This window comes from Ochotona princeps, chromosome 11 (assembly GCF_030435755.1).
Source record: "Ochotona princeps isolate mOchPri1 chromosome 11, mOchPri1.hap1, whole genome shotgun sequence".
In the NCBI taxonomy this organism is placed as follows: domain Eukaryota; kingdom Metazoa; phylum Chordata; class Mammalia; order Lagomorpha; family Ochotonidae; genus Ochotona; species Ochotona princeps.
In genome coordinates this window covers 4,986,386-5,013,379 of record NC_080842.1, presented here as the reverse complement: position 1 = coordinate 5,013,379, position 26,994 = coordinate 4,986,386, and the positions used below count along the sequence as shown (strand labels likewise).

Genomic DNA, 26,994 nt, shown 5'->3' with positions numbered 1-26,994 from the left:
CAGGGCCAGACCCAGACCCACCCAGACACGGCCATCACAGCCATTGAGGAGTGAGAATGAATGGGAGATCTCTCTCTCTCTCTCTCTCCTTGTCTCTCCCTCTCTCTATAACTCTGCCTTTCAGATAAACACTTTTGAAAACCAAAATACAGTCTGCATTATAAATGTGCGTTCTGAAACCTTAATAAACAACATTTTTTTAATTATTTCTTAAAAGAGGCAGCTTGCAAACTAGACTATTTCAACTGTGACGGACCTCAGAAATCTACATTTTTTATAAATATCTGTGATGCTTCTGTAAATGATACAAGTCATCCTTTGATCATCGCTGGAAGCGTTTAAAGAAGTAAAGTTAGGTACAGTGGTGCTCTTTATGTTTTAAATAAAAAACTGCCCTGGAAATTATCTAAATAATCTCAAAACTGCAACTTTAAAATGAGGATATTCAAAATGTTTAATTAGAATAAATATTAATTGTACTCAAAATCCCATCACAATGTTTTGCTGCGAAAGTGCTACTAAGGACAGGCCCAGAATATAAATTTGAACAAGTTCAGTTTACCCGTTACTTGGTGATTCCTCTTCTTTGACAGGCCACTTGTACAACTTATTCCATGACACCGCCACAATTACTGTAGTGGCTATGATCAGAACAGGCAACCCAATATAGAAACCAGGAAACCAATGCTTTTCACCCATCCTAGAAAATTTTCCCTTGTTCAAACCTAAAAAATAATAACAAATCAAAATTTTAAAAAAAGCATCAAATTTTATGTTCAAGTTGTATATAGTTACATTGTTCCTAAATATTGTAATTTCAGGAACATAGGGGGAAAAATAATATACATTACAGCCCTGCACGGTAGCCTAGTGGCTTAAGTTCTCGCCTTGAATGCAGCCGGATCCTACTATGGGCACTAGTTCGTGTCTCAGTGGCCCCGCTTCCCATTCAGCTCCCTGCTTGTAGCCTAGGGAAGTAGTTGAGGACAGCCCAAAGTCTTGGAACTCTGCACCCACTTGAGAGACCCAGAAGAGACTCCTGGCCTTGCCTTTGAATCGGTTCAGCTCTGGCCATTGCAGCCACATGGGGAGTGAGTCAGCAGATGGAAGATCCTCTCTGTCTCTCCTTTCCGTATAGGACTTTCCAATAAAATAAATAAATACTAACAAATTTTATTTAAAAACAACACCTGAAGCTAATTCTGCAACTTTCTACTTTAAAAGCATGGAACCATTACTTTTTCCTATTATATTTTTTTTAAGATTTATTTTTATTACAAAGTCAGATATACAGAGAGGAGGAGAGACAAGAGAGGAAGATCTTCCGTCCGATGATTCACTCCCCAAGTGAGCCGCAACAGGCCGGTGCACGCCGATCCGAAGCCAGGAACCAGGAACCTCTTCCGGGTCTCCCACAAGGGTGCAGGGTCCCAATGCATTGGGCCGTCTTCGACTGCTTTCCCAGGCCACAAGCAGGGAGCTGGATGGGAAGTGGAGCTGCCGGGATTAGAACCGGCGCCCATATGGGATCCCAGGGCTTTCAAGGCGAGGACTTTAGCTGCTAGGCCACGCTGCCGGGCCCTTTTCTATTATATTTTATTTCCGTTGACATTAGGGCTCCATTTTTTACATATTGAGCCACTTCAGTGTCACTGAAAAGGCACTGGCATAAATATCAGGAAACTTTATTCTCAATCTTAATTTTGCCACTTGCTAGTTACTACTACATGAGACTACCTACCTTCTCATCAAGATCAGCAAAATTATTTTTTTGCTGTGCATCTGAAGTGTCTACACCAATAATTGCCATAGGTTGAGTTTGGTAAACTTTTGCTAACTGGGGCACGGCGCAGTAGCCAAACAGCTGATGTTCTCACCTTGCAAGCACCAGGATCCCATATGGGCACCAGTTCTAATGCCAGCAGCCCCACTTCCCATCCAGCTCCCTGGGAAAGCAGTCGAGGACGGCCCAAAGCCTTGGGACGCTGCACCCAGACTTAGAAGAGGCTCCAGGCTCCTGGCTTCGGATTGGGTCCGCTTCGGATGTTGTGGCTCCTTGGGGAATGAATCAGCAGATGAAAGATCTTCCTCTCTGTCTCTCCTCCTTTCTGTATATCTGACTTTCCAATAAAAATAAATAAACATTTGAAAAAAACAGTTCTGCTTAAATGATTGCATTATAATCTTAGGGAAGAGTAAGTGCAAGTACATGTATTTGGTTTCCATTCATTGAAAGGAGTATAATTTTCTTTTCATTACAATTATTAGTCTCTTCTTTAAAGGAAAAAAATGATATATAAATAAGTTTGGAATTGTATAAAATGGGGGTATTTACCTAGCTTCTGAAATGATCGTGCTGCTTGAAGTTGGTTCTCGCAAGAATCGCCACTAGAGCCCTCATGACACTGGCATCTTCCATCAGATCGACAAACCTAGGATCGTATTAAAGAATGCATTATTGTTAACAAGTTTTGTCATAGAAAGCCAAAGCATGATACAGTCATTGCGTTTAGTTTTGTGTTAGATTAATGTGACTTGGTGTAAAAAAAAAAAAAAAACACAGATCAAATGCTCAGTTGCCTATGTCAGAATATCCTTTAAAGAAGGAATAGGTATAAAAGTAGAACTGATAATATTTACATTAAGAAAGTTTAGCAGATTCATGTATGTATTAATTTAACGTGCATTTTTATGTTTTAATGAAACTATAATCATTCCAGTAATGTGCTATGCAGAGCTTGTGTCAGCTCCAAAGAACCAGACGTAAACAGCTCTTCTCTGTTCAGTGAGTCCATGGTGGCGATTTGAAGTATTCTGCTCTAAAAAGGTGAACTTTACTCAGCTTCCCCACATGTGTTGTGAGGAATATCAATCACACTTATCAATCACACTTAGCCAAGATTGAGCTTTGATTCAGAAAAACTATGTGTATTTCTACTTTATTTGAGAGACAAAGTTGATATAGATCCTACAGGGAGAGACAGAGACACACAGAGAGAAATAGAGATGATAATGTTCTCATCCTGTGCCTCACTGCCCCAAAGCTCATCCTTGCCAAGTGTTGGCTAGGTCAGAGCCTACCATCAGAAGCTCAACTTGGGTATCGCATGCAGGTGGTAGGGCCCTTTGCTGCTGCTTTCCAGGGTGCTCAGCAGTACAAAACTGGAAACAGAAACAGATCCAGAACACCACTGCAACTAAGAATAGGCCTGCTCAAAGCCAGAAACCCAGGCTCAAGCTCAGCTCCCACCTGCAGGACAGGGATGTAGTAAACATTAACAATGGAAACAGATTGTTTTCAATTCCCACATAATATCACAGCATGCTTTCTAAACTTCTTCCCTACTTAAAACTCTCATTTTCAACAGTAAGGAACAGTGTCCTTTTCACGCTCAACTCTGTATTGTTATTTGCTCAAGTTTACAACACAGTAACTATCCTTCCATAATTGGTTATTCATACCACAGCAACAAAAAAACTAATAACTAGAGCTCAATAAACACTTCTTGATTTATTTTTCACTTGGAAGAAAAAGTTATGTATGGAAAAATGTGTATAAATCCAGTAAATTCTACAAATGCAATGGTGTAGTCTACACCATTATCAAAACACAGGGCTTTTCCATAAGTGTGCAGCATTCCATTGCCACTTCCCATTCAATCTTCTCTACACCAAAAATTGCACCAGTCGTAAGGGTATCAGCCGCCATATTGTAATAATCATGGACCCCAGGTTATCTCAGACTTGAATGCTTGTATGTTTCCCCCAAACAGCTTGGGTGATTTAATGTGAAGACCTCACAAATTCATCCATATGAGTCACTATACCAGCAAAAGAGATTTTATGAGACTCATCTCTCACCAGGGCTGGGGCACCCTGTGGTGATGAAATGAAATACCAAAGGTAATGAGCAACGTACATTGCTTTCTGACTACTTTTTTGGAATATTTTCATTCTCCCTTTCTCATTATTTATCTTCATGTTTGGGTGACTCTCTATTATGATAGGGAAGAGTTGTCTTCCCTTTGTCCTTAGCATATCTGCTCTGTCAATAAATTCTGTCCTGCAGTTGGCATTCATAATATATTACTATCCTTGTACCTTTAATGGTGAGCTCCTCATTGTTTTATTGGTTTCCTCTAACTGTGATGTCTTAGAGTGTGTGTGTGTGTGTGTGTGTGTGTGTGTGTGTGTGTGAAAAAATATTTCTCCCTCATTTCCAAACGATCATTTTGCTGGATATAGTATTCCTTGCTAGAATTTTTTTTTTCTTTTCAAGATCTTGCATATATCATCCTATGAATTTTCCTTCTGCAGGATCTCTGCTGTGAAGTCTGCTGTTGGCTTCACAGGCTCTATTTACATACCACTTGATATTTTTTATCTAGGATTCTTTCTTTGTCCTTAAATCCCTCCAACTCACTGCTGGGAATTTACCCAAAACAAATGAAATAAAAATCTGAGAGTTTATCTGTATTGCCATGAATATAGCAGTTCAATTCATAGTAGGAAAGATATGGAATCACCCCAGACATCTGCCAACTGATGACTAGACAAAGAAAATGTGGCATTCATACACTACAGAATACTAACTACTCAACCATAACAAGGAAATCAATTTTGCCTCTTGCAAATAAATAGATCAAATTGGAAATCATTATGGATAGTGAAGTAAGCCAGTCCCAAAGACACAAACATATTTGCCCTGATCTGTAATAACTAAGATACAGAGTGCACAAATGTATTCCCCCTGAGTGACACTGATGTCCTAGGAGTTCGTTATTGTTTACGCCAGTTATCTACACTCATTGGAAAGAGTAGGCCTTTTTTCTTCTATTTTGCTCTGTGTTGATAGCTTTACCTAATGGAGTGTTAAGCTAGTGCTTGCAAAGTGAAGTGAAAACATGCCACCGTAAAAATTAGAGGGGAAAGAAAAGAAATACACAAGAATGGGTAGGAAATGTGGCCCGGAGGAAACAGGATGAGACATATTGTTAAGTTCCTAAATCTGTTTCATAAAATACATGAAATCTCTTCAGTTTTTATGAATTTTTGAAAACCAATAAAATTATTTTTGCACCAAAGTAAATGTGGTACTCACAAAATGTGAGTATGTGCAATTTCTGTGTGTCACCTTAAAACTGTTTATGTCCTTTGACATTTAGCAAGGTTGCTTTGTGCTGTTGAGTTTCTTGAACTCTATAGATTCTATGTTTTAATCCTTTATCAGGTACATCATTAGCAAGATTTTCTCCCATTTTGCCTCTATCTCTCATTCTGCCTCTCACAGAGGGATGAATATACAAAGTACAGATTTTTAAGGCAATGACCATCATTCTATAGAGTAAAATGGTATGTACATATGCTTTGTCAATGTTCGTAGATCGTATAACGTCAAGAGTGAATGCAACCTGCAACCTCAGTTATTGGCTTGGGGAACTACTTCTGTGTTCATGTAGGTCATCAACTGTAACAAATAGCACTTCTGTGTGTGATGCTGAATTTGAAAGAACCTGTGCTAATATGGGGTAATGAGTTACATGATAAATCTCTGTGCCTTCCACTCAATATTTAGAGCATAAGTTTGGTCAAAAATTAAAATCTGTTTTAAAAATGGATGAAAATGGGTTTTCTTTATCCCTATACACTCACAGACACATGAATTGTAGTTTTATAAATTATGGCATAATTACATCCTCTTGTGTTAACAAGTTAATATATTATTGAAATAATGCCTTTTGAAAAGTACCATTTTACAATAAATATTTAGGGAATTAGAAATTCAATTGCATTCAAGGTGTTCTGTAAAACTACTTGTAGGACCAAATGTATTTACTCATTTAGCTCCACAGTTAAGCCAGAAATAGCAGTATGGTTTGTGTAGGAACCCCAATAAACATTTATAAACTGTAAGTGATTCGTTCCTGAGAGACTTGATTCGGGCAGCAGGTGCTTACTTACTCCATTTCCATTGCAACGTGTGCGTTCACACTGCTCTGCTTGAAATCTAAGTATTCTTCCTTCTACACAAACGCCATTGACACAAAACTAAGAAAAACATACCAAATAGTTTCCAATTCAGAAATCAGACATATAACATTAAAGCTTACAAAACATGAAATTACACCATTTAGCAATTTTTTTCTAAGTACTACTTTTTCTGCCTGCACAACTTTTGAAATGTTGTTTCCCTGTTACATTCAAGAAATGCTGGCACATTATCATTATTCTCATCTTATCTAGACATTGATTAAATATGTTCATTTTTCTTCAAATACTTAAGATCACATGACACCAGAAATTAATTAAAATTTAAACATTTATATCAAATCAGTTAAAAAAGAACTATGTGTCTTAAAAATAGATTTTAAATCTCTTACCCCATTTTTCTCACAGGGAGAGCCGTTTTTGATCATCATTGGATCTGAATCCAAGTTTTGCAGTGAGTAGTCTAAACTCACACATTTTATATTTTGTATATAAGCATAAATTATAGCCACATTTTCTCTAATATAAGGATCCGGTGATGGGTATGTACAGACTAATCGTCCACATCCGAGATCTCTGCAAACATAAATGATTAACTATTGAACATTTCATAGGAAGGATATGGACTTGCTTTATTTGTTTAAAAAATAATCACTCTGCACTTATATCCGTAAACTAGAAGGAAAATACAATGTTTTAGCACTTGAACAGCCAGCATACTGGGAAGTGGAGACTGTGACGTATGCATCTCAACTCCTGAATATGAGATGGACGCCCAATGACACTGTTAACTACATCTTGATAATTTAATCTTGGACTTTGTACCATTGTCTATCTACAATTTCATGACAGCACTTAAACAGCACAATGAAGGACTTGTGAATCTTGCTGAAGAACTATATTATTATAATAATATAGGGGGGAAAATAGTGGAGAGAGAGGATATGGGGACATGAAAGGGGAAACCCCTGAACCAATGGAAGTATATCATGAAATACATATATATATTCAAATATATGTGTGTGTATATATATATATATATATATATGTTATCCCCAAAAAAGCATTTAAAGTAAAAGACGAAAAAACATAAATCCATTTTCTAAACAATTTTCTTTCAGTAGTATTTACACTTTTTTATTTTTATGGCTTTATATTTGCTTTACATTTTAACATTTTGCCAGCTTCCTTCATATTACATATGTATGCAAATGTACCATTCATTCTTGAAACCAAAAGTATTCACGTCACAAAGCAGATGTATGACAATCATCACAATATGAGGGAAGAAGAATCTATTATTATATACATAGTGTTTTGTGGTGAAGAGATATCTGTAATACATACTAAATAATATTACATCCGTGCAAATTTTATACTTTCTATATATTAACTTCCACATATAAGATAAAGCATGGGGCCCACCTTGAACGCACCAGGATATATGGGCACCATATGGGCACCAGTTCTAATCCCGGCAGCTCCACTTTCCATCCAGCTCCCTGCTTGTGGCCTGGGAAAGCAGTCAAGGACGGCCCAAAGCTTTGGGACCCTGCACCCGCGTGGGAGACCCAGGGAAGGGCTCTGGGCTCCTGGCACCGGACGTTGCAGTCACTTGGGGAGTGAATCATTGGACAGAAGATCTTCCTCTCTGTCTTTCTCTCTCTCTCTCTCTCTCTCTCTCTCTCTCTCTCTCTCTCTCTCTCTCTATATATATATATATATATATATATATATATATCTGACCTTGCAATAAAAATAAATCTTTAAAAAAAGATAAAGTATGACCTTTTTCTAAGTCTAGGTTAGGTTATAATCATCTATATTTCCCAGGCAAGGAGTTTGGTGGGGGAGGGAGCACCCTGCACCGAACCACCAGCCTGCTAGGGCCCCTCCCAACACCTGCTTCCCCTGGAGAGGGTGGGCGTGGCGGCCCAGCCTGGGGTCTTTGGCACTGTGCTCTCCCAGACCGTCAGCCCAGCACCTTAGCCCCAGGCAGCCCAAGTGTGGGGTGGTGTAGGGGACCCCCCTCCCGCTGAAGCACAAGTACCTTAGTGTCCCGCCCAGGCCCTCCCCACTCCTACCCCAGCACCAGTCCCAAAGCATAATATCCTGGTCACTTGGCACGCAGCTGGGCCCTGTTGAGGGTTCCCAGGGGGCAGCGCTCATGGGGCAGAGGGGGTTCCCAGGTGCGCCCCTTCCCTGGGGCCTGAGCATGGGTGGGCAGGGAGAGTGACCAGCTGTCCAGAACCAGGGGTTCTTCTCCCTCCCCACTTTTCCTGGGGTGGTGGGCACCCCCTCCGCCCCAATCCCAGGCTTCCAGAACTCCCAGAGATGTTGGGGGGAAGGGAAGTCAGCGGGGCTGGACAGAGAGGCACAGAGGAGAATATTCCCCACCAAGAGAGCCAAAGACAAGGTTATGCGCTAGCCCAGGAGCCGCCCCTGTGCACCCCGCCCCCCGCTGCCTTGCCCTCTGCCCTGCCACTGCATGCCCCCATATCCCTACCCACACCCTGGGCAGCCAGGAAGGATTGCAGGTGAAGAATCATTCACGGACATTAAAAATTATTGAGGAGAATAATAATTAGAAAGACTGTAGGGCCCCTCCACCCCATCCCTCCCTGTCCCTTTCACGCTGGGCCCCACCGCCCCTGCCTCTGCCCCCGCATGAAGTGCCAAGGCCCTCCCCGCCGCTCCCCGGGCCTGTGAGCTTGCACATGGAAGGAGAAGGGGCGCTGGGAAATGTGAACCCCAAGAGAGTACCGGTGATGCGAGAATAAACTAAACGCCTTTGTAACAGAAACATAAATAAATAAAAATTTTCCACAGTAAAGAAAAACTCAGAGAGTACGCCTCTTCCAAACCTGCGCTACAAACGATATGTAAAGATGTTTTCTTGACAGAAAAAAATGGAGTAGCACCCATCAAAACAAAAGACAAATGTGAAGAACATCCCCCCAAAAATAACAACAGAAGACCAGAAGACTAAACCAATGAACAAACCATTGCTAAAATGACAGGAACAAATTACCACCTGTTTATATTAACCCTGAATGTAAAAGGCTTAAACTCATCAATCAAATGTCAGATTAGTAGACTGGATTAAACATAAAACCAATCTACCTATTGCCTACAGGAGATACATCTCACCAACAAAGATCAGCAAAAACTACATCATGAATTTTGATATTTTTTAGTTTAATTTCTTCAAAACAGTTTTTTTTCTCATATTAAGCTCTTCACTGATTCATACAATGGCATCCTTTTCTTCAAGGAGGTTCTTGATTTTCTTTTTCATTTCTTCAGCGACACATTAGTCATTTGGCAACATGTTATTTAACTTCATGGTGTTTTAAATTTCTTTTTCTTTCTGTTGTTGATTTTGTTTTGAGACTTTTCATTTAAGGGGATGTATTTATACTAACTGTGTAATGGAGACTATCATATCTAGCATCACATTACTTAACGTCATGGCATATCTATTTTTCTTACTGTTGTTGAGTTGGTTTTGTGGCTTTTCATTTAAGGGGATGTTTATTAACTATGTAAAGGAGACTATCCTATCGAGATGTGAGGCTAGAATGCAAAATGCATCTCTACTTCGAGATCAAAGATGGACTCCCAACGAAACTGTTGGACGTATCTGGACAATGGGATGTTGTATTCTCTACCATTGTCCATGCCCACAATGATGGGCTCAAAACTGTTTATGAAGAACTATACTATTGCAATAATATAGGGGAACTCAGTGGAGAAGAATGAAATTGAGGAGGCGGTAAGGGAAATCCCAGGGCCTATGGAACTGTATCATAGAATAATAATAATAATAATAATAATAATAATAAATTAAATTAATAAAAAGTTTAAAAATAAATTGAAAGTATGTAACCATAAAAATTGAAAGGAAATAATGAAAGGTGAAATAAGTGAAATCTATTCTTTCTGTAAATTTTTAAAAAGAAATTTCAAACAACAAAGGAGACAATGATAGATAGCAGAAAATCAAAACAGCACAAAAAGACATAGGCATGTACACAACAGAATAGCAAATATTGTGTTTTTATTGATTTTTAATTTAAAAATCTATTTAAAACAGCCTATCCAGATGAGAAATAGACAAAGAAGCTTGCTGGCCAGTACTCAAAGGAGAAAAACAAATGATTAACATATATCTGAGAAAATGGGCAACACAATGAGTCTTCAAGGAAATAGAAATAAAAACATCAGAGAAGTTATCACCTTCCGCCTTTCAAAACGACTATGGGCAGAAAGTCAAAAACAACAAATGATAGCAAAGGTGTTCAGAAAAGGGAATACTTTTGATCGGCGTGTAAATTCATGCAACCACTGTGGAAGACCGTGTGAGGGATCTCTTTGAAAAGTAGAAAGTAGAAATCTAAGTAACATGTGACCCAGCAAATCCGCTGCTGGGTCTACACCCAAAGGCATGAAATCATTCGTTGTACTGTGTTTATAGCAGTGTTGTTCACAATAGCCAACACAGGGGATCGGCTAAGATGTCTGTCGTCACAGGAGTCAATGAGAAAATATCTGACATCAATACTACGCGTATTTATATTCAGACATAAAACAGAATGAAAACTTTTCATTTGGAGCAAAATGATGAACATTATGTTAAGTGAATAAGTAAGATTATAAAGATAAAACCCATGTTTCTCACTGAAGTGGGAGTTAAATATCTCATTGTAAATCCAGAATGTTGATTTGTAGAGTCTGAGGGACTGAGGCAGAAGCATAATGGGAAACCAGTGTGATCCATTAACTGGTAAATGTGCTAAGAAGAGATGTTAACAACAGGAAGGTGGTGGGGAGGCATATAGGAATTCTGTTATACTTTTCTGCTTTTTATACTTTCTATATACTTTGTTTCTGCTCTGTAAACTTAATGCTATTCTGAAATAAAATGTTAAAAGATCTCCAAAAATGAAATCATATTATTAATATTTGCATAACATACCTATATTTACAGGCTTTATATTTGTTTTTCTCTTTACCACAGTTCCCAAATCTATCTAGTTGAGTTTGTATTTCTTCATAGCACTTAGATGGAGCATTTTTTGAACCTGTTGAATGTAGAAATAGAATTGCAATTAAACGTATATTTGTTTTCATCTTCATCCATTTACTCATGTATGTTGCCTTTTTACACTTTATCTTACTTATATAACGTGAAGAAATGTCACAGATTTAATGATACAGCTGTAGGATATTACTTCCCTCTATAACTTTGCCTCCTGCCCTCATTCCCCAACAGCCCTCCACCTTCATTTTCCCTGTGTTTTTAGTTTTTACAATTCAGTCTGTGTCAGTGAGATGAAAGATTCTATAGATATCTATTAACTCCATTTGTCCTATTATCTGAGTGAGTTCTGCCATTTCCATGCTGATTTTCTGTCTTCCTTATCTTTCCATTGAAGTTTATTGGGTGCTAATGTCCCCAGCAGTCGTTGTATTGGAGTCTATTGCTTCCATTAAATCCATTCATATTTGTTTCATTGAGCTAGCTGCCCTGGCATTTGATGCATATATTTATATTATTTTGATTTCTTCTTGTTGATTGGATTCTGTAATTATTATGTGGTGTCCTTCATTTCTTTACATGTTGAAGTCTATATTATCTGATAGTATATTGGCTACACCAGCCAATTTTTCCTTTGAGTTAAGCTGGAATATTCTTTTCAATCCTTTTATTTCCAGTTTCTTTGTGTTTTTGTGGGTGAGATGCATTTTTTGTAGGCAAGAGCTTAGATCCAGTCAGCTAATCTATGACATTGGATTGATGAGTTTAAGCCATTTACATTCAGAGTTAATACTGACCAGAAGTGATTTGATCCTATCATTTTAGCATTGGGTTTCTCACTGTTTCATTTAGGTTTTCTTGGTTTTGCTGAGATGTTTTCCACATTTGTCTTCGGGTTTGGTAGCTGTTCTTTTTCTCTGTTTGTAGCTCATTTTAAGCAAATTTTGTAAGACAGGTGTGGTAGAGGCAAAGTCATTCAGCTTTTGCTTGCTTTCCAAGCATTGTCTTTGATTTTCACGTATGAAGGAAAGCTTTGTTGGGTATATTATTGTGAGGTGACTTTTTTTTTTCTTTTAGGGTCTGAAATACGTCACTCCATTCTTTTTTCACCTGTAGGGACTTTTCTGAGAAGTCAGGAGTCCGCTTTGTGCTGCCTTATAAGGTAAGTGATATTTCTCATTTAAATATCTTTGTGTTCAACTGAAGAGAGCTTGATTATGATGTGCCATGGAAAGCACTGCTTCTGTGCCAGCCTATTTGGGATTCTCTTCTGTCTTCTTTCCCACATTAGGGAAGTTCTCTCTCTGTATTTCATTGCATATATATTTCAATTCACCTTCTGGAATTCCTCTGAGCCTTAAGCTCGGCCTTTGGATGGTGTCACTTCATTCTTGCATGGCTTTCTTTACTCAGGACCTCTTTCAGATTTCTGTCTGGGGTTTTTTTACATGTGGTGTCTTCCCATTCTGAAATTCTTTCTTCCGCCTCACTTGTTCTGTTATTGAGACTTTTCATTGCATTTTAAATGTGCTTTCTTGAATTCTTCATTTCTAACAGTTCAGTTTTTGTTTCAACGCTGCCTTTTCCAGTGTAACATATTCCTTAAGTTCCTTGAATTTCTGTATCTGCTTCTCACTGTTTTTAAAGAGTTGTATAATTATTTTTTTATAATCTTTATCTAGCAGTTTCTCAATTATTTCATCAGGTAATTCTGAGATTGAAATAGTCTTCTGATCCTCTGTCCGGGGGGTTTTGCTAACCACTGTTCATGGTGACCGTTTTTCTTCTTTTGCCATTGACCATTGCAGTTCAGATGACTGTATTCTTCTCCTTTGGCCCATTTTATCTTTTATCTGTGTCATACACAGGGCTTCAGATTGATTTTACTGGTCCCTTAAGTACCTGGTTTTCTCTAATACCTGTGCTACTCCCTCCAGTGAGTCTCAGTCTTGGGGTTCCATGCTGCTCTGCTGCCACAGGTTCTGAGCCAGTGCAACCCAGATCACCCCTCTTCAGCCCTGTGATCACTATGTCATGGTAGTATTGTTGTCTGTTCATCCTTTCTCCCATTCATGATCGCAGCAGGATCTGGGATTAGGAAGCCACCAGCTATGTCTTTAAACTGTGGATCACAGGAGTGTCAGCAGTTCCCGATTCCATATTGGGACTCTAGTCTGGACTTGCTTCTGGTGGCACACCTGTTTGTTTTTTTTTTTCCTCTTCTTGCTATAATCTGCTAGCAGCTAGGTCAGGGAACAGCCTGGACCTATTTTGGATGTAAACTGAAAGATGCCAAGTCAATATAATTTTCCTGATGAGACCAGAGAAAGGCATTCATGGTAACAGATTTTGTGGAAGACCCTTGCAGAGCTGGATGTGGGTTCTTCCCAAGCTTAGTACATGTGCAGCTTGCCACGTTCCCCCAGGGGCTTTGTTGCCCTCATCAAAATCAGGGGCTAGGTTGTGCTTTCCATCCTAACTCCTATGCCCTTCTGCAGAATCTCCACTGCTCCAGTTCAGCTCATAATTAGATCGAAAGCTGTCAAGGCTCACAACTCCATAGCTTAATTCACGTGAATCCATCCCTTCCCACCTGTCTCCCACTGGAACTCTGACAGTCATTGGGGTATCTGCTCACCATAGCACCGCTTCACTGTGTCTGCTTCTTCCCCATGTCCATAGCTCCCCGGAAGTCTCACTCATCCACTGGCCTACAAACTCCTATTACCTATGATGACGCCCTTGCCACTTCTCACCCATCAGTGGGTGCACTTTATCGTGTCCTCACTCTATTTTACTGTCTTGCTTTCTCAGATAGTACTTTCATGTAGAGTATAATAATAAGTACATTCAGGAGATTTCATGTAAAACAATAATACACAGTAAGTACTACGCTGTATACATAAAATTTCCTAAGAGATCAATAAATGTATTATTTCAATATATTTTTTTAAATAATAACTATATGAGGTGATGACAATTTTAATAACCTTAATTATAAATATTTCACAATGTATATGGGACATCAAAACATGAATTCATAGATCTTAAAATACACAATTTTTATCTCTGTGAAGGCCCACAATTTAGATTTAACAAAGGTAATACCTCCTCCAAATAATGTACTACAGCGATCATCAAGACTTATACAATGTCCATCAAAACAAACAGAAGTATTTTGTCTGCATGGATATCCATTCATTACAAATCTGTCAGGTGGACACTCTTCTGATGCTCCAGTACATTGCTCAGCATAATCACAAGCAGGATATTTAATGCCTCTGCATTCATGACCACTGGGCCTAAACTAATGAAGAATAAAACATAAAAAGAAAGCATTCATATATAAGATCGTGGTGTTAATATTTATTTTAAAGGTAAATCATTAATATTTTGTATTACTTATTCAGTAATACTTATCATCTTTTTGTATATAGTTATTTTATTAATTCCAAACATATTTTTGCAGTTTTTGTTTATATATATATATATATTTCATTTATACACTTTTAAGAACATGATACTTCCCAACTCCCACTCTCTCTCTCATTTCTCTATTCTTGGTTTGATTTTTGCAATGGCATTTGTTCAATTTACTTTGTATTTGAGAGCCTACAGATGTTACAAATTAACAGGTAAAATAACCAGAACAAGTGTACCAAAAATGTAACATCAAAGCCAAATTTTTATTTCTGTTTTCAGTTTGTGGAAAGATCATTAATTCTTCCTATTGAGTGAAAAAAGTATAATATGGCTCAAATAAAATAGGTCAGTGTAATCATAGTTTGTAATTATTTAGCAAACGTGAGACACAAATAGTAAAATGGATACAGGGCAAAAAAAAGATGAGCCAAGAAACCATTCAACTATAGACATTTTTCAGAAAAAAGAACCTAATGTTAATCATGCTCCTTGGTGTCTTCCAGCTAAATAATATTAAATGAGCATGAATCCCATATTTTGAATAGATTATTACTAGTTGAAATAAAATATTTTGGAGGTAAGACAGAATCATGAGATAAGAAAAATCATAAATAAAAAACCCTTAAAGCAAGATGATCCATCACAAATAACCCATAACAACTAGTTCAGCAAAGGTATTTTCATAAGAATTTTTTACATTACAAGGACAGATCTGAAAAAAAGAATAAAACCACATAACAAAATTCAAAGGGTTCACCACATGCATTTAAGAGCCTTCAATAAAAATGATATTTAAATTAAAATTTCATAGCTTACATTTTTGCTATATACAGTTTCCAAAACATTTTTTTAGTAAGTTTCACACTTCATACTTTGTTATGTTGTTAGGAAATTGATGCGTCTTTCAACAGTATATTTGCAGATATTCATCATAATCATTAACACTCGGATTTATAAAATGTCATATTTAGGAATGTAACACATGACACAAAATATTGAGATATTAAAAATGCTCACCAACCCAAAATCTGCTTCTACATTTAATTTTTTTTATTTTCTAAAAACAGGTATTTGGAGTTACACTTTATTTACAAGAGTTCTCAAGAATCCCATACATGCTATACATAGGAAAATGTTGATAACTATAATTCTTACACGGCAGTTATGACAGCATGCTCCACTAAGACATTGTGAATTTGCTTTCAGTCTGCAAGTTCGGTGATCACAACAATTGTTAGGTCCACATTGCTATGAATGAGCAAAATGTACAATTAAAGACACATCATTAGGCCTGGCGGCGTGGCCTAGCAGCTAAAGTCCTTGCCTTAAATGCACTGGGATCCCATATGGGTGCCGGTTCTAATCCCAGCAGCTCCATTTCCCATCCAGCTCCCTCCTTGTAGCCTGAGAAAGCAGTCAAGGACAACCCAAAGCCTTGGGACCCTGCACCCGCGTGGGAGACCCAGAAGAGGCTCCGGGTTCCTGGCTTCAGATTGGCTCAGTTGCGGTCATTCCATTCATTATGGTCGTTATGAATCAACGCACAGATCTTTCTCTCTGTCTCTCCTCCTCTGTATATCTGACTTTGCAATAAAAATAAATAAATCTTCAAAAAAGATACATCATTATAATAATATAAGCTTAGTAGGAGTTAGTTTAAAACCTGGGAAAATGCTTTTGGCAGATAAAGTCACTGACAGTATTTGTGTGTTCCAAAAGAAATAAATGTGAGTACATTCCATGGAATTGCTATAAGGAATCCCTGCCTTCTGTTGGGAAAGCAAGCACAAGCCACCAGCCAAGCTCTGTAGCAACCTTATGGAAGTGGTGAGGGACAATCAGCATTCTCTACAATAGCTACTGGAAGAACAAGGCAGGGTGCGTGCAGTGACTATTCGAACCTACTACATTTACAGTGAGAGCCCTGGGCTCACGGGATCATCTAAACTATTTCAAAACAAGGGAAAGTCCATCAATAACAAACTGCTGTGAAGCAGTGATTCGCTGAAACAACCAATCTGTTGCTGAGTTTTCCTAGTTAGGAAACTTACTTGTTCAGTACCGCAGTCACAGATCTCACTTAGTTCTACGCGTCCGTTGCCACAGGCTGCTCGCTGTCTTTCCATTTCTGGCATATTCTGAAGACAACTCGCACCCTCGGTTGAAATGAAACTCTCAAAGTCCCACAAACTGCAACTGCTAAAAATCTTTGCACCACTGGATGTCCTAAAGATTAATGTGTAAAACATTATTGGCTCTTTATGAAAGCAAAATTTCATATTACATACATTAATTTCAGACTGTCCCGCCTTATTTTTGAAGGGGTCGTAAGATTCCAAACTCTGGGACCCAGCATGGTAGGCTTAAGGCTAAAGTCCTCGCCTTGAATGCACCGGGATCCCATACGGGTGCTGGTTCTAATCCCAGCTGCCCCGCTTACCATCCAGCCCCCTCTTTGTGGCCTAGGAAGGCAGGTGAGGATGGCTGAAAAGCCTTGGGACCCCGCACCCATGTAGTAGACCAAGAAGAGGCTCCAGGCTCTTGACTTCAGATCGGCTCAGCTCCAGCCGTTGCGACCGCTTGGGGAGTGAATCATGGATGGAAGATCTTTCTGTCTCTCCTCCTCTTTGTATATCTAACTTTCCAATTTAAAAAATAAAATAAATCTCTAAAAAAAAGATTTCAAACTCTGGGAAGCATCATTTGTTTTTAAAATTAACAAGAATAACTCAATAGAAAAAATAATCTTTTTTAAAAAGGCAAAGCGATTGAAGTGAAATTGACCCAAATAAAAATTAATATCCTAGCAAAGTCTAGCAAAGTTTCAGAATATAAATTAAACACACAAACCCATAGTATTTGTGTACATAAAAAAAATGCCACAGCTGAGAAAAAATCTTGTAAGGACAATCTCATTCACAATGGCTACAAAAAATAGAAATAGATTGGAGTAAATTTATCCAAGCACATGAAAGATCTCTTAAAACGAAAATTATAAAACACTAATGAAATGAATAGAAGTACACACACAGAAATTGGAAAATCTTCCACTCCATTCCAAAGGATTGGAAGAATTAATATCATTAACATGTTCATATCACCCTAAGAAATTTAGGTTTAATCACAACAGTAATTTTTGTATTGTTAAGAATATTACCATACAGTCATAATTTTCATAAACGTAGAAGCTTCTTCAAATATGCAAATGGATGTAAAAACCATTTACACAAAACCGATATCCTTGCATAGCTTTTTCTTAATATATATTTCTTTCTAACTTTATGAAAAATTGTCATAAATGTGAGTTTACAAATAAACTTACCTAGCAATTTCATTTGCCAGAATATTTTACATATTGAAATATGTGTGTAAACATGTACAATTATATGAATATGTATTTTTCATTTATGCATTGATGTAGGCAGCATATATTCACCATATCTAGTTATATACATGTAATAATTCTTTTAGAAAAAGCTGTACCACAATTATCTGTATGTGGCATTTAATAGTACATATATGTTCAGGTTTGTACTATTTTTTAGAACATGCAAGTCAACAAATTCCGTGGTTCTTAAATATTACTATGGAAAAAATGATGCGCTAAAAATTAGATCTTTGCTGTTACTTTCAGCTTCCAATAGTTCCTTAGTTATGAATAAGTAACACCTGTCATAGGCCTTATTGAATAACAAAAAACATGGCCTATTAAAGGCATCAGCATTAACGCTTGTCTCGTATTCATTAAGGACACCGGTAAATTTACAAGTCACACACTCACACAACTATGTACTTTTCTTATTCTCTCACTGTACTCATACACTACCTTTTAAAACATGAGAATAGTAGCGATTGTTACCATTGCAAAATAAGAGAGTTAAATCTAAGCAACATGAAGCGATTTTTCCAAAGTCACACATATAATCAATATTTGCTATTGGTCTGCAACTAGATTTAGGTTTTCTGTTCATAGGCTGATTCTGCGTTTTCCACAAAAGTAAATTGCTTGGGAGAAAAATCCATTGTTTTATAACGTAAGGATCACTTGTTTTGCTCTACTGACATGCCTTTAATTATCCTCACTCAGAGTATTCACCAAACATACCCAGGGCCCAGCGCAGTAGCCTAGTGGCTAAAATCCTCATCTTGCACACACCAGGACCTCATTTGGGTGCTGGTTCCAATCCTGGCTGCTCTACTTCCAGCTGCCTGCCCATCCTGTGGCCTGGAAAAGCAGGAGAGGGTGGCACAAAGCCTTGGGATCCTGCACCCGCGAGGGAGACCTGGAGGAAGCTGGTGACTTCTGGCTTTGGATCAGCTCAGTTCCAGTCATTGTGGCCACTTGGGGAGTAAAGCAGCGGATGGAAGCTCTTTCTCTCCGGCTCTCCTCTCTGTAAATCTAATTTTTGCAATAAAATAAATAAACAAATCTTCAAAAGATAAACATAACCTATAAGGAAGGATCTTAAAACACTTACTAAAAATAATTAATTAAAACTTACACAGCTTCTGGATTCATGACACAGATGGCTCCTGGGCAGTGACATTTCTTAGGGTCATCGTATGAGATCCCCAGACTGAGTCCCAGCATCTGGGTGACAATAACTGAGAATGCCTCCAAGGTTATCTCCTTAGGATACTGCAACAACAACAACAATAACAACAAAGTTTATAAGAAGGTCGACACATTCTTTAGCCAACACATAAACAGTGCCTGAAGAAAGAAAATCTATTTTTTTCTAATTCTGAACATTTCTGCTTTTTGTTTTACACTTTTATTTTTTTCACAAATATTTAAGATAGCGAGATATAGTTTCATAGGCCTGTAAGATATGAAAGTTCCTCTTAGGAAATTCCACTAAGATATGAGCGCATTGAGCCACTGCGCCTATGCGATGCTTTGTTATCATCCAACAGATGAGTGCCTAGCAAATTCAAGGAGGCCATAATGACTATATTGAAAAGCATGTTTTGATGAGAAAAAAGTTAAATAGATTTTTGGCCAAATGGACTATAGTTACAATTCGATTCACACAATTTCTTAAAACGGCTCTGATACACATTTAGGATAGTTCACATTATCTCATCCAAGCTCACGCGGTTACCATATCATGAAATAATCAAATTCAAGCGCACAGTCTCCTGCCGCAATCCTCATGATCGCATTCGCTCGCACTCACGGAAGCCACAGAGAACACAGAGAACAGACCATGTGGAATTCACACACGGTTAGGTTTCTCACAGGCTGACCAAAAGCACAAACAACTTCCTTGTCAAGCAACAACAGCTAGAATGAGATAAGGAGCAGGTGGAGACCAAACTCTCCAGAAGATTGAAGCATTTATTCCCCAGGATGTAAATATGAATAATGAAGTCCTGAGGTTCAACAGGCTTCTGCTGGTAGCCATGACAATGCATTTAAAGAAAAATAACAAGAGAAAGCTACAAATGTGCAAGTGAAAGGGAAATGGAGTGAGAGAAACTCTGCAGGCAGGTCAGTAACCCTCCTGTTGTAGACTGAGGTGGCTGAGGACCAGGAATGACCAAACTGTGAAAGGGAAAGCAATAGAATCTGGAATTGGCATGGGAGAATCTGAAATGTGTGGTAGGAGTAACTGAGGCAACATAAACAAATATTTATTTATTAAATAAGGAGGAATTCCTAAGTATTGTAAGATGCTCTGTATTATAAAAAATACACAATTTTGAAATAGACAAATGCTAGCTAATAGAATACAAAACACTTCAGAGAGATTATTTACCTGGACAAAGTAGGATTTTTCCCTAGTATTAGGGATAGTTCAATGTACCCAAATGAGCATGAAAAAATCACACTAGCAAACAGAAAAATAAAAACCCATGTAATTATCACATAGATGCTGAGAAAACTTTTGAAAAAACATAGCATGCTTTTATTATTTAAAAAAAAAAATAAACAAATTGGGTACAGAAGGAAAATTCCTCAACACAGTCAAAGTAATATAAGGACAAATCTACAGCCAGCATCCCAGTGTATGCAGGAAAAATGGAAAGCATTTCCACTAAGACGCACAATCAGGCAAGGGTGCCCACTCTCACTGCTGCTGTTCAAATAGTCCCGGAGAGTGTTGCAGAAACATTACGCAAGAAAAACTAATCAAACGGATACATTCTGGAAAGCAGGAAGTCAAGTTATGCCAGTTTTCAGAGAGCACGGTTCTCTGTCTAGGGGAACTAAAAGATTCTGCAAAGATACCACTAGAACTGATAAGAATTGGGTAAAGCGAAAGGTTATAAAATCAACACACAAAAATCAGTAGTTTTGTACACACAAACCAACCCATGGCTGAACAAGAGTGTTTAAAATCAATACCATTCACGATGTTGTAAAAGCAGGGAGGGAGGGATAATGTGAACTAGTAAAATGACCATGGAGGACAGTATGGAGATTCCTCAGAAATCTGATAAGCGACTTACCATATGTCCCACTCTTGAGAATTTGCCCAAATGAACGAATGCTGACTTATGAGAGCTGTTTTCATATCCAGGTTTATTTTACAATTACTAAGACAAGGATTCAACCCAGATGCCCATAAACGGATCACTGAATAAACAAAATGTATATATTATTTATATACATTATATACAGTGTGTTAAACAATACTCAGGCATAAAAACAATCATGAAATCCTGTTTTTTTGCAATAAAATGGGTGCAATTGGAAACCAGCACACTTACTGAAAAAGCCAGTCCAAAGATGACAAATATGTTCATCGTGATGTGTGGGAACTAACACACAAAAAACAAAGCATGCAATATGTGTGAACAAACTTGGTGTTTTGAGATTCGATTATTCTTTACAGTCTTTGTCTATGCTCTTGAGCAACAATTTTTTTTCTGCACTCTGTCTGTTGAATTCTTTACCTAGTGGAGTATTAACACTGTGACTGTGAATTGAACGGAAAGATTGCCAATGTAAGAATTTTGAAAACAGAAACAGGAAATGAGAAGCAAGGGTGAGGATCACGGACAGGAGGGAGTGCAGGGTGGGAGCTACCACTATCGTTTTAAATCTGTATCATAAATGGAACTGTTTGATCTTATTTAATTTTTTTAACAAAAATAAAGAAGGAAACTCAAAATTCATTCTCTGAGGTCAACGTTAATCTGATACTAAATCAGACAAACAACTAAGAACAAAACAATAGTCAGGTCAGTATCATAGTGAACATAATGGCAAAAATTCTCAATAAATGTTAGAATAGCTAATCTAACCATACATCAGAAAAATCAAGCATTATGATCAATTGCAAGTTATCCCAGGGATGCAAGCATGGCTCAACATATATAAACAAAAAATACTTACAATTGCACATCAACAAAAGGAAACATAAAAATCATATGATCATTTCAACATACACAGGAAAGCATTTAATATAATTCAAGATTCATCCATAGCTGAAAACAATAAAAGCCTTTAATAAACCATGTGTGGATGGAACATACCACAATGCAGCACAGGCTACATATGAGAAAGACAACATAAGAAGGAACATAAGATGAAAAGATTTTCTTCAAGACCTAGAACCCAATCAGTATTCCATTCCCAACACTCTCAGTCAAAGCCATCCTGGAAGCCAAAGCCAATGCCACTTGGCAAAAGAACCAAGTGGATAATATATGGACTCAAAGAGGAAGTCAAATATCACCTATCATTCTATGTATAAAGACACAAGACACATTAAAGTGTGTTTATTCCAATTGCAAATATTAAATCAACATGAAGACAAGCCTTTTAACTGATTCTCTATGTAATACTTTCTATCATGGGAAAATAATTACATGTGCTACAGAATAAAAAAAATCTAATCTATGCATGGATTTCAAATTTTAAAAAAATTATCATGTAATAACAAGCACACAAACATAATATTACCAATCATTCTGACAGTTTATAAAACAAGATAGAAGTGGAGCAAGTCGCATTCATTTTTAAATAACCAAATCAAAAAAGCAAAAGGAATTTGTTCTTAATTTTAAATATGACTGTATTAATGTGAAAATACCTGCACTATCATTTCTTACTCCCAATGATTACAAAAGTTTAAAATTTTAGTATGTGTATGCATTAATTTGCTGTAAGATCTAAATGTTAAACATCTGTTAGACATATGTGTAAAAAGATATGTGCTGAAAATCCAATTTTTCTGAAAAAATAATTTACTCAAAGACAGTGACAAATGAAAAAAAAAAAAAAACACAAAGTGGAAGATCAAAGGGACTCCAAAAAGCTTGTGCAAATGAGATTAAAAGATAAAATTGATTTGATCTTAAAAAAAAAGTTCATGGAAAACATGTAAATGAAAAAAAAAAACACAGATGAAAGTGATTTTTTCACCAAAATTTCACTTTTTAATTCTATCTTTCCTTAAACTTTTTGTATGCCCAATTTTATCTTTGAAAATGCTGGTAACTGGGCCTGGCATGATGGCCTAGTGGCTAAAGTCCTCGCCTTGGACACATCAGCATCCCATATGGGTGCCAGTTCATGTTCAGTCATCCTCACTTCCCATCCAGCTCACTGCTTTTGGTCTGGGAAGCAGTCGAGGATGCCCAAAGCCTTGGCACTCTGCACCTGCGTGGGAGACCCGGAAGAAGCTCCTGGCTCCTGGCTTCGGATCAGCTCAGCTCCAGCTGTTGTGGCTACTTGGGGAGTGAATCATCTGATGGAAGATCTTCCTCTCTGTCTCTCCTCCTCTCTGTATATCTGACTTTCCAATTTTAAAAAAATCTTAAAAAAAATGCTAGTAATTATTTTCTCCACTGAGGTGGTAATATGTAAGATTGCTTGACTTTTATTACCAAATCCTATATGCACTTAACAAATTGGACACAATCAGCAGACACAACTTTGCAATTTAAAAATATAGAACTTTTAACCTTGTTTTTAAAACCATCATTAGATACCATGTTTCAGATCTTGGAAGCTTTTTTAAAGGGATGTTTTTAATTACTTGTTTTCATTTTGAATGTATTGTATCTGTAAACATTTTTTTCCTAAATGTAGGTCTGCAAGCAAAAATCTGGGCATATAGAAATGTTCAGGATGTCTCATTTCACATATTGAGGAATGTATGTGTATTTATTTTACTTACCATATTTTTTTCTCATTCTTCAAATTCTAATGTAATTTTAAGTATAACTAGCATTTCAACTGTTATTTATTGCAATTAGTAGTAATCAATGTTTCATTAATATTAATTTAATAATCAATTGCTCAATTAGTTACTGATCAATAATCATGATTAATTTTAATTAGCAATTATATTATCATTGTAATTATTGTAATTAATAGCAATTGGTAAAGTATTGCTCAATTATTTAACTAATGAGGATTATGTATTTGATTTGATTAATGAAGTTATTTAACTGATAACAGTTGATGATTTAATATTAAATATTTTACTTAAAACTCATATTTCCCCAAAATAGTTTCTTTCTACATACATCAAAATTTAACAGTAATAAATAACAAATGCAGCATATAAATAAACAAAATTGCAAACTGTATAACACATACACACTATTGTGATGCAAATTTTAATTATGTAACTTTTGGATATAAGATTAAGTGATTACATACCACTACAATTCCTGCAGAATACTGAGTATCACAAATCTTTCCAGGAAACACAGCACCCAGGTAATGTGGATAATCCCTATAACTAAATAAGGAAATATTACTCATTGTAATGAACTTTGATATCTGAGAATCTGCTAAGTTAATATGTAGTTCATGGAAGCTTAATTTGATATCAAGTGAGGTACAATTATTTCACATACCCTTGTTCAAAGTTGGAAAATATTTTTAAATTATTTAAATATACTGGATTTTCTAGAATGTCTAACAAATCCATGATTTTGATGGCTTTATTGTACTCAACACTTCCAGATAAGGTTACCAATTGCCCTTCAACCAAAGGTTATTAATTTATGAACCCAAATATGTCACTCCCACACAAAAAACTCAACAGTTCTTCATGGGAATGGCTTTATTGTCTCCCAGCTAAATAGTATTCCAGTTTTGAGCATGGGCCTAAGCATATTCTCTTGTAACAACGCTATCTCCAAACCTTTACCTGAATAAGCCATTTAATTATCATAGAAAACCAGTGGAATTGATATTTTTATACCATTAACGAAATCAAACATCAGATAAGCAGTGTTTGTTACTCTCTCAAGGCAGAACAATTAATATTTTACTGAAGGACACAAGCTTACACAGTCTGAATCCAGATTTACACTCTAAACCACAAGGGGCGGATTCTCTCTATACATAGACAGAGAGAGAGGGACAGAGAGAGCTATCTTCGTAGTTCTGATTCGCAATATAACTTCTGCTTCAATTGCACATCATCTCACAAGGACACTGCCTTCTCAGTCCCTTCTCCATATCTATTTGTATTAAGCAATTCTATTATTTCAAGCTAGTTCTTCCTACCACCCAAGTCTGAGAATTATTATCCATGTGATTCGTTTACATTCTTTTTCAGCCAAAAAAGTTCTTACAATAGATAATTTAGCAATTCCCTACCTTTATAACTCCTAGGAGTTTCCCCTAAAATGTGCAAAATGTTGAAGAGCTCAATAGTAACATTTTTTTTCTACTTCATGCTACCACTGTTGATTTGTCCACTCTATTACCAAATCAATTATAGAGACTCATGCTTTGTATCTCAATTATTTGCATTATCCTCCCTTCCTGGAAAGGTTCAGTGCAAGCTCTATGAATTCCTTATTTTTAAAAGAACTCAGCTTTATGCCTCTAACCACCGTGTTTTCATAAACAGGTGTGTTTCCCACATTTTCTATCTATTGTGAGTTCCCTAAATCTGTATTTCTATCTTTGTGGTTTCTATGTAGCATATAATTTGGTCTTTCCGGTAATTTCTTCCATTTCTATGCTTATTGCTTTGATTTTATTTACTCTATATTGCAAACAATTGTAAATAAGTCACTAATACGAACTCTGGCAAGTCCATTGTTCCCACTCCAGGATTCACATAGCAGATTATAAGATCCTGTACAACAGAGATGGAGAGTGTTGAAAATCGTTCCATTTTTACACTATCTGTTCCAGGACCTCACTGTAGATATGTAGTTAATTCCTTCAGTAGCGAGTGATATCAAAATACAAAAAAATTATGTTACCTAGCTCAACGATGATGACTATACTATAATTTCTATATTTCTAAAGGATAAATTTTCTTCCACCATTCTCACAAAAGTTAATTTCCAAAGTAATGCTTGGCAAGGTGTTAAATTATAATTTCCAGCACACTTTACTAAAAGGATCAAAATTAAAACAACAGCTATTTTGCTAGAGTGTTGGAGGAAGACTACTGGAATAAACTAAGTGGCAGAAATGTCATGTTGTAGGGACAGACAACGATTTTAAGGAAACGCAACGAAATGCAAGAGAATATGGTCAATTATCTTAATAAGAAAAGTTGTTCAGATCATTTAGTTCTTGGATGATTTTCTTAGCTTTACTCAATTCCTCTTGCAGTTTTTTTTTAATACTGTTATTTTCAAAGGCATCGCCTTCTAGTTCTGAAATTCAATCTTCCAACTCACTCATTCTGTTGTAGAGAGTTTCCATTTTGTTTTTTGTGTTAATGAGTTTTTCATTTCTAATAATTCATTTTGATACTGCTTCAGTGTTTCTATCTCCTGTGTTATGTGTAAATTCCTTAAACTCCTATCTGTTTCTCACCGATCTGTAGAGCTTTGCTATCTTTTTTCTGAATTCATTCTCAGGTAATTCCTCAATTTCTGTTCTTACATTACCAGGCATAAGATTGCATCATGTCCCTGGACAGTTAAGGTGGCACCTCCAGCATACAGGGCACTTGGCTGCCTCTTTCTGCTTTTGCCTTTGTTATTTTGGAGGGTGTCATGCGGTTTTTTTGTTTTTTGTTTTTGTTTTTGCAACTTAAGTTTTTTTTTATTACATTTAAATGTAGCAGTTTATAGTATTCAAGCAAGGTTTTACAGAACTTTGTGCATTTTAGGATAATCAAAACAGACTTATACTTCTAACAAGCCACATATTAACAATTGAAGAGCAGAACAGTCTTAGGCAGTTGAGCAGAGAAATTTCCAATAACTTAGCAAGTGAAGAATAACTGAACTCTACATCCTACCTAGTGAGGTCCAGGAAAAGCCAAGTCGGGAGCTGACTTTTTCCTTTCTATATTAGTCTCTCTGTGTCTATCTGAGTTAATTTTGGGGCTCCTGAGTGACCCTTATGGTCAGTGCAAGAGAGGATAGGGAGCCAAAGCTGGAACTAAGTAAGGACCAGAGAAAGCTCCTCCCCTGAAACCAGAAGGAAATTTACAATTCTTTTATCTCTCAGGACCACCCGGGGCTCCTGGCAGTTGTTCAGATGTCACCAGACCCTTTGAGGAGAGTTCTGAGCTGCTTCAATCCTGTATGGAAGATCTGATAGGAAACGACTGCCCTCAGAGTTCTTGGCCTACAAGGGCACTCAAATTCCCTGT

The 26,994-nt window shown here is 37.1% G+C and overlaps 1 protein-coding gene across 1 annotated transcript in view; it reads right to left on the bottom strand.

The window, feature by feature from the left end:
- Positions 1 to 558: 558 nt before the first annotated feature.
- Positions 559 to 26,994, bottom strand: part of LOC101518985 (disintegrin and metalloproteinase domain-containing protein 32-like) — a 64,516-nt gene continuing 38,080 nt past the window's right edge. Inside the window, exons 10-19 of the mRNA XM_058670467.1 lie at positions 24,075 to 24,156; positions 18,955 to 19,091; positions 16,504 to 16,678; positions 15,608 to 15,700; positions 14,138 to 14,336; positions 10,967 to 11,072; positions 6,381 to 6,564; positions 5,962 to 6,048; positions 2,336 to 2,432; positions 559 to 725 (exon numbers count right to left, since the gene is read on the bottom strand). Of these exons, the coding sequence (XP_058526450.1) occupies positions 559 to 725; positions 2,336 to 2,432; positions 5,962 to 6,048; positions 6,381 to 6,564; positions 10,967 to 11,072; positions 14,138 to 14,336; positions 15,608 to 15,700; positions 16,504 to 16,678; positions 18,955 to 19,091; positions 24,075 to 24,156 (1,327 nt within the window). The remainder of the gene's footprint in view (positions 726 to 2,335; positions 2,433 to 5,961; positions 6,049 to 6,380; positions 6,565 to 10,966; positions 11,073 to 14,137; positions 14,337 to 15,607; positions 15,701 to 16,503; positions 16,679 to 18,954; positions 19,092 to 24,074; positions 24,157 to 26,994) is intronic.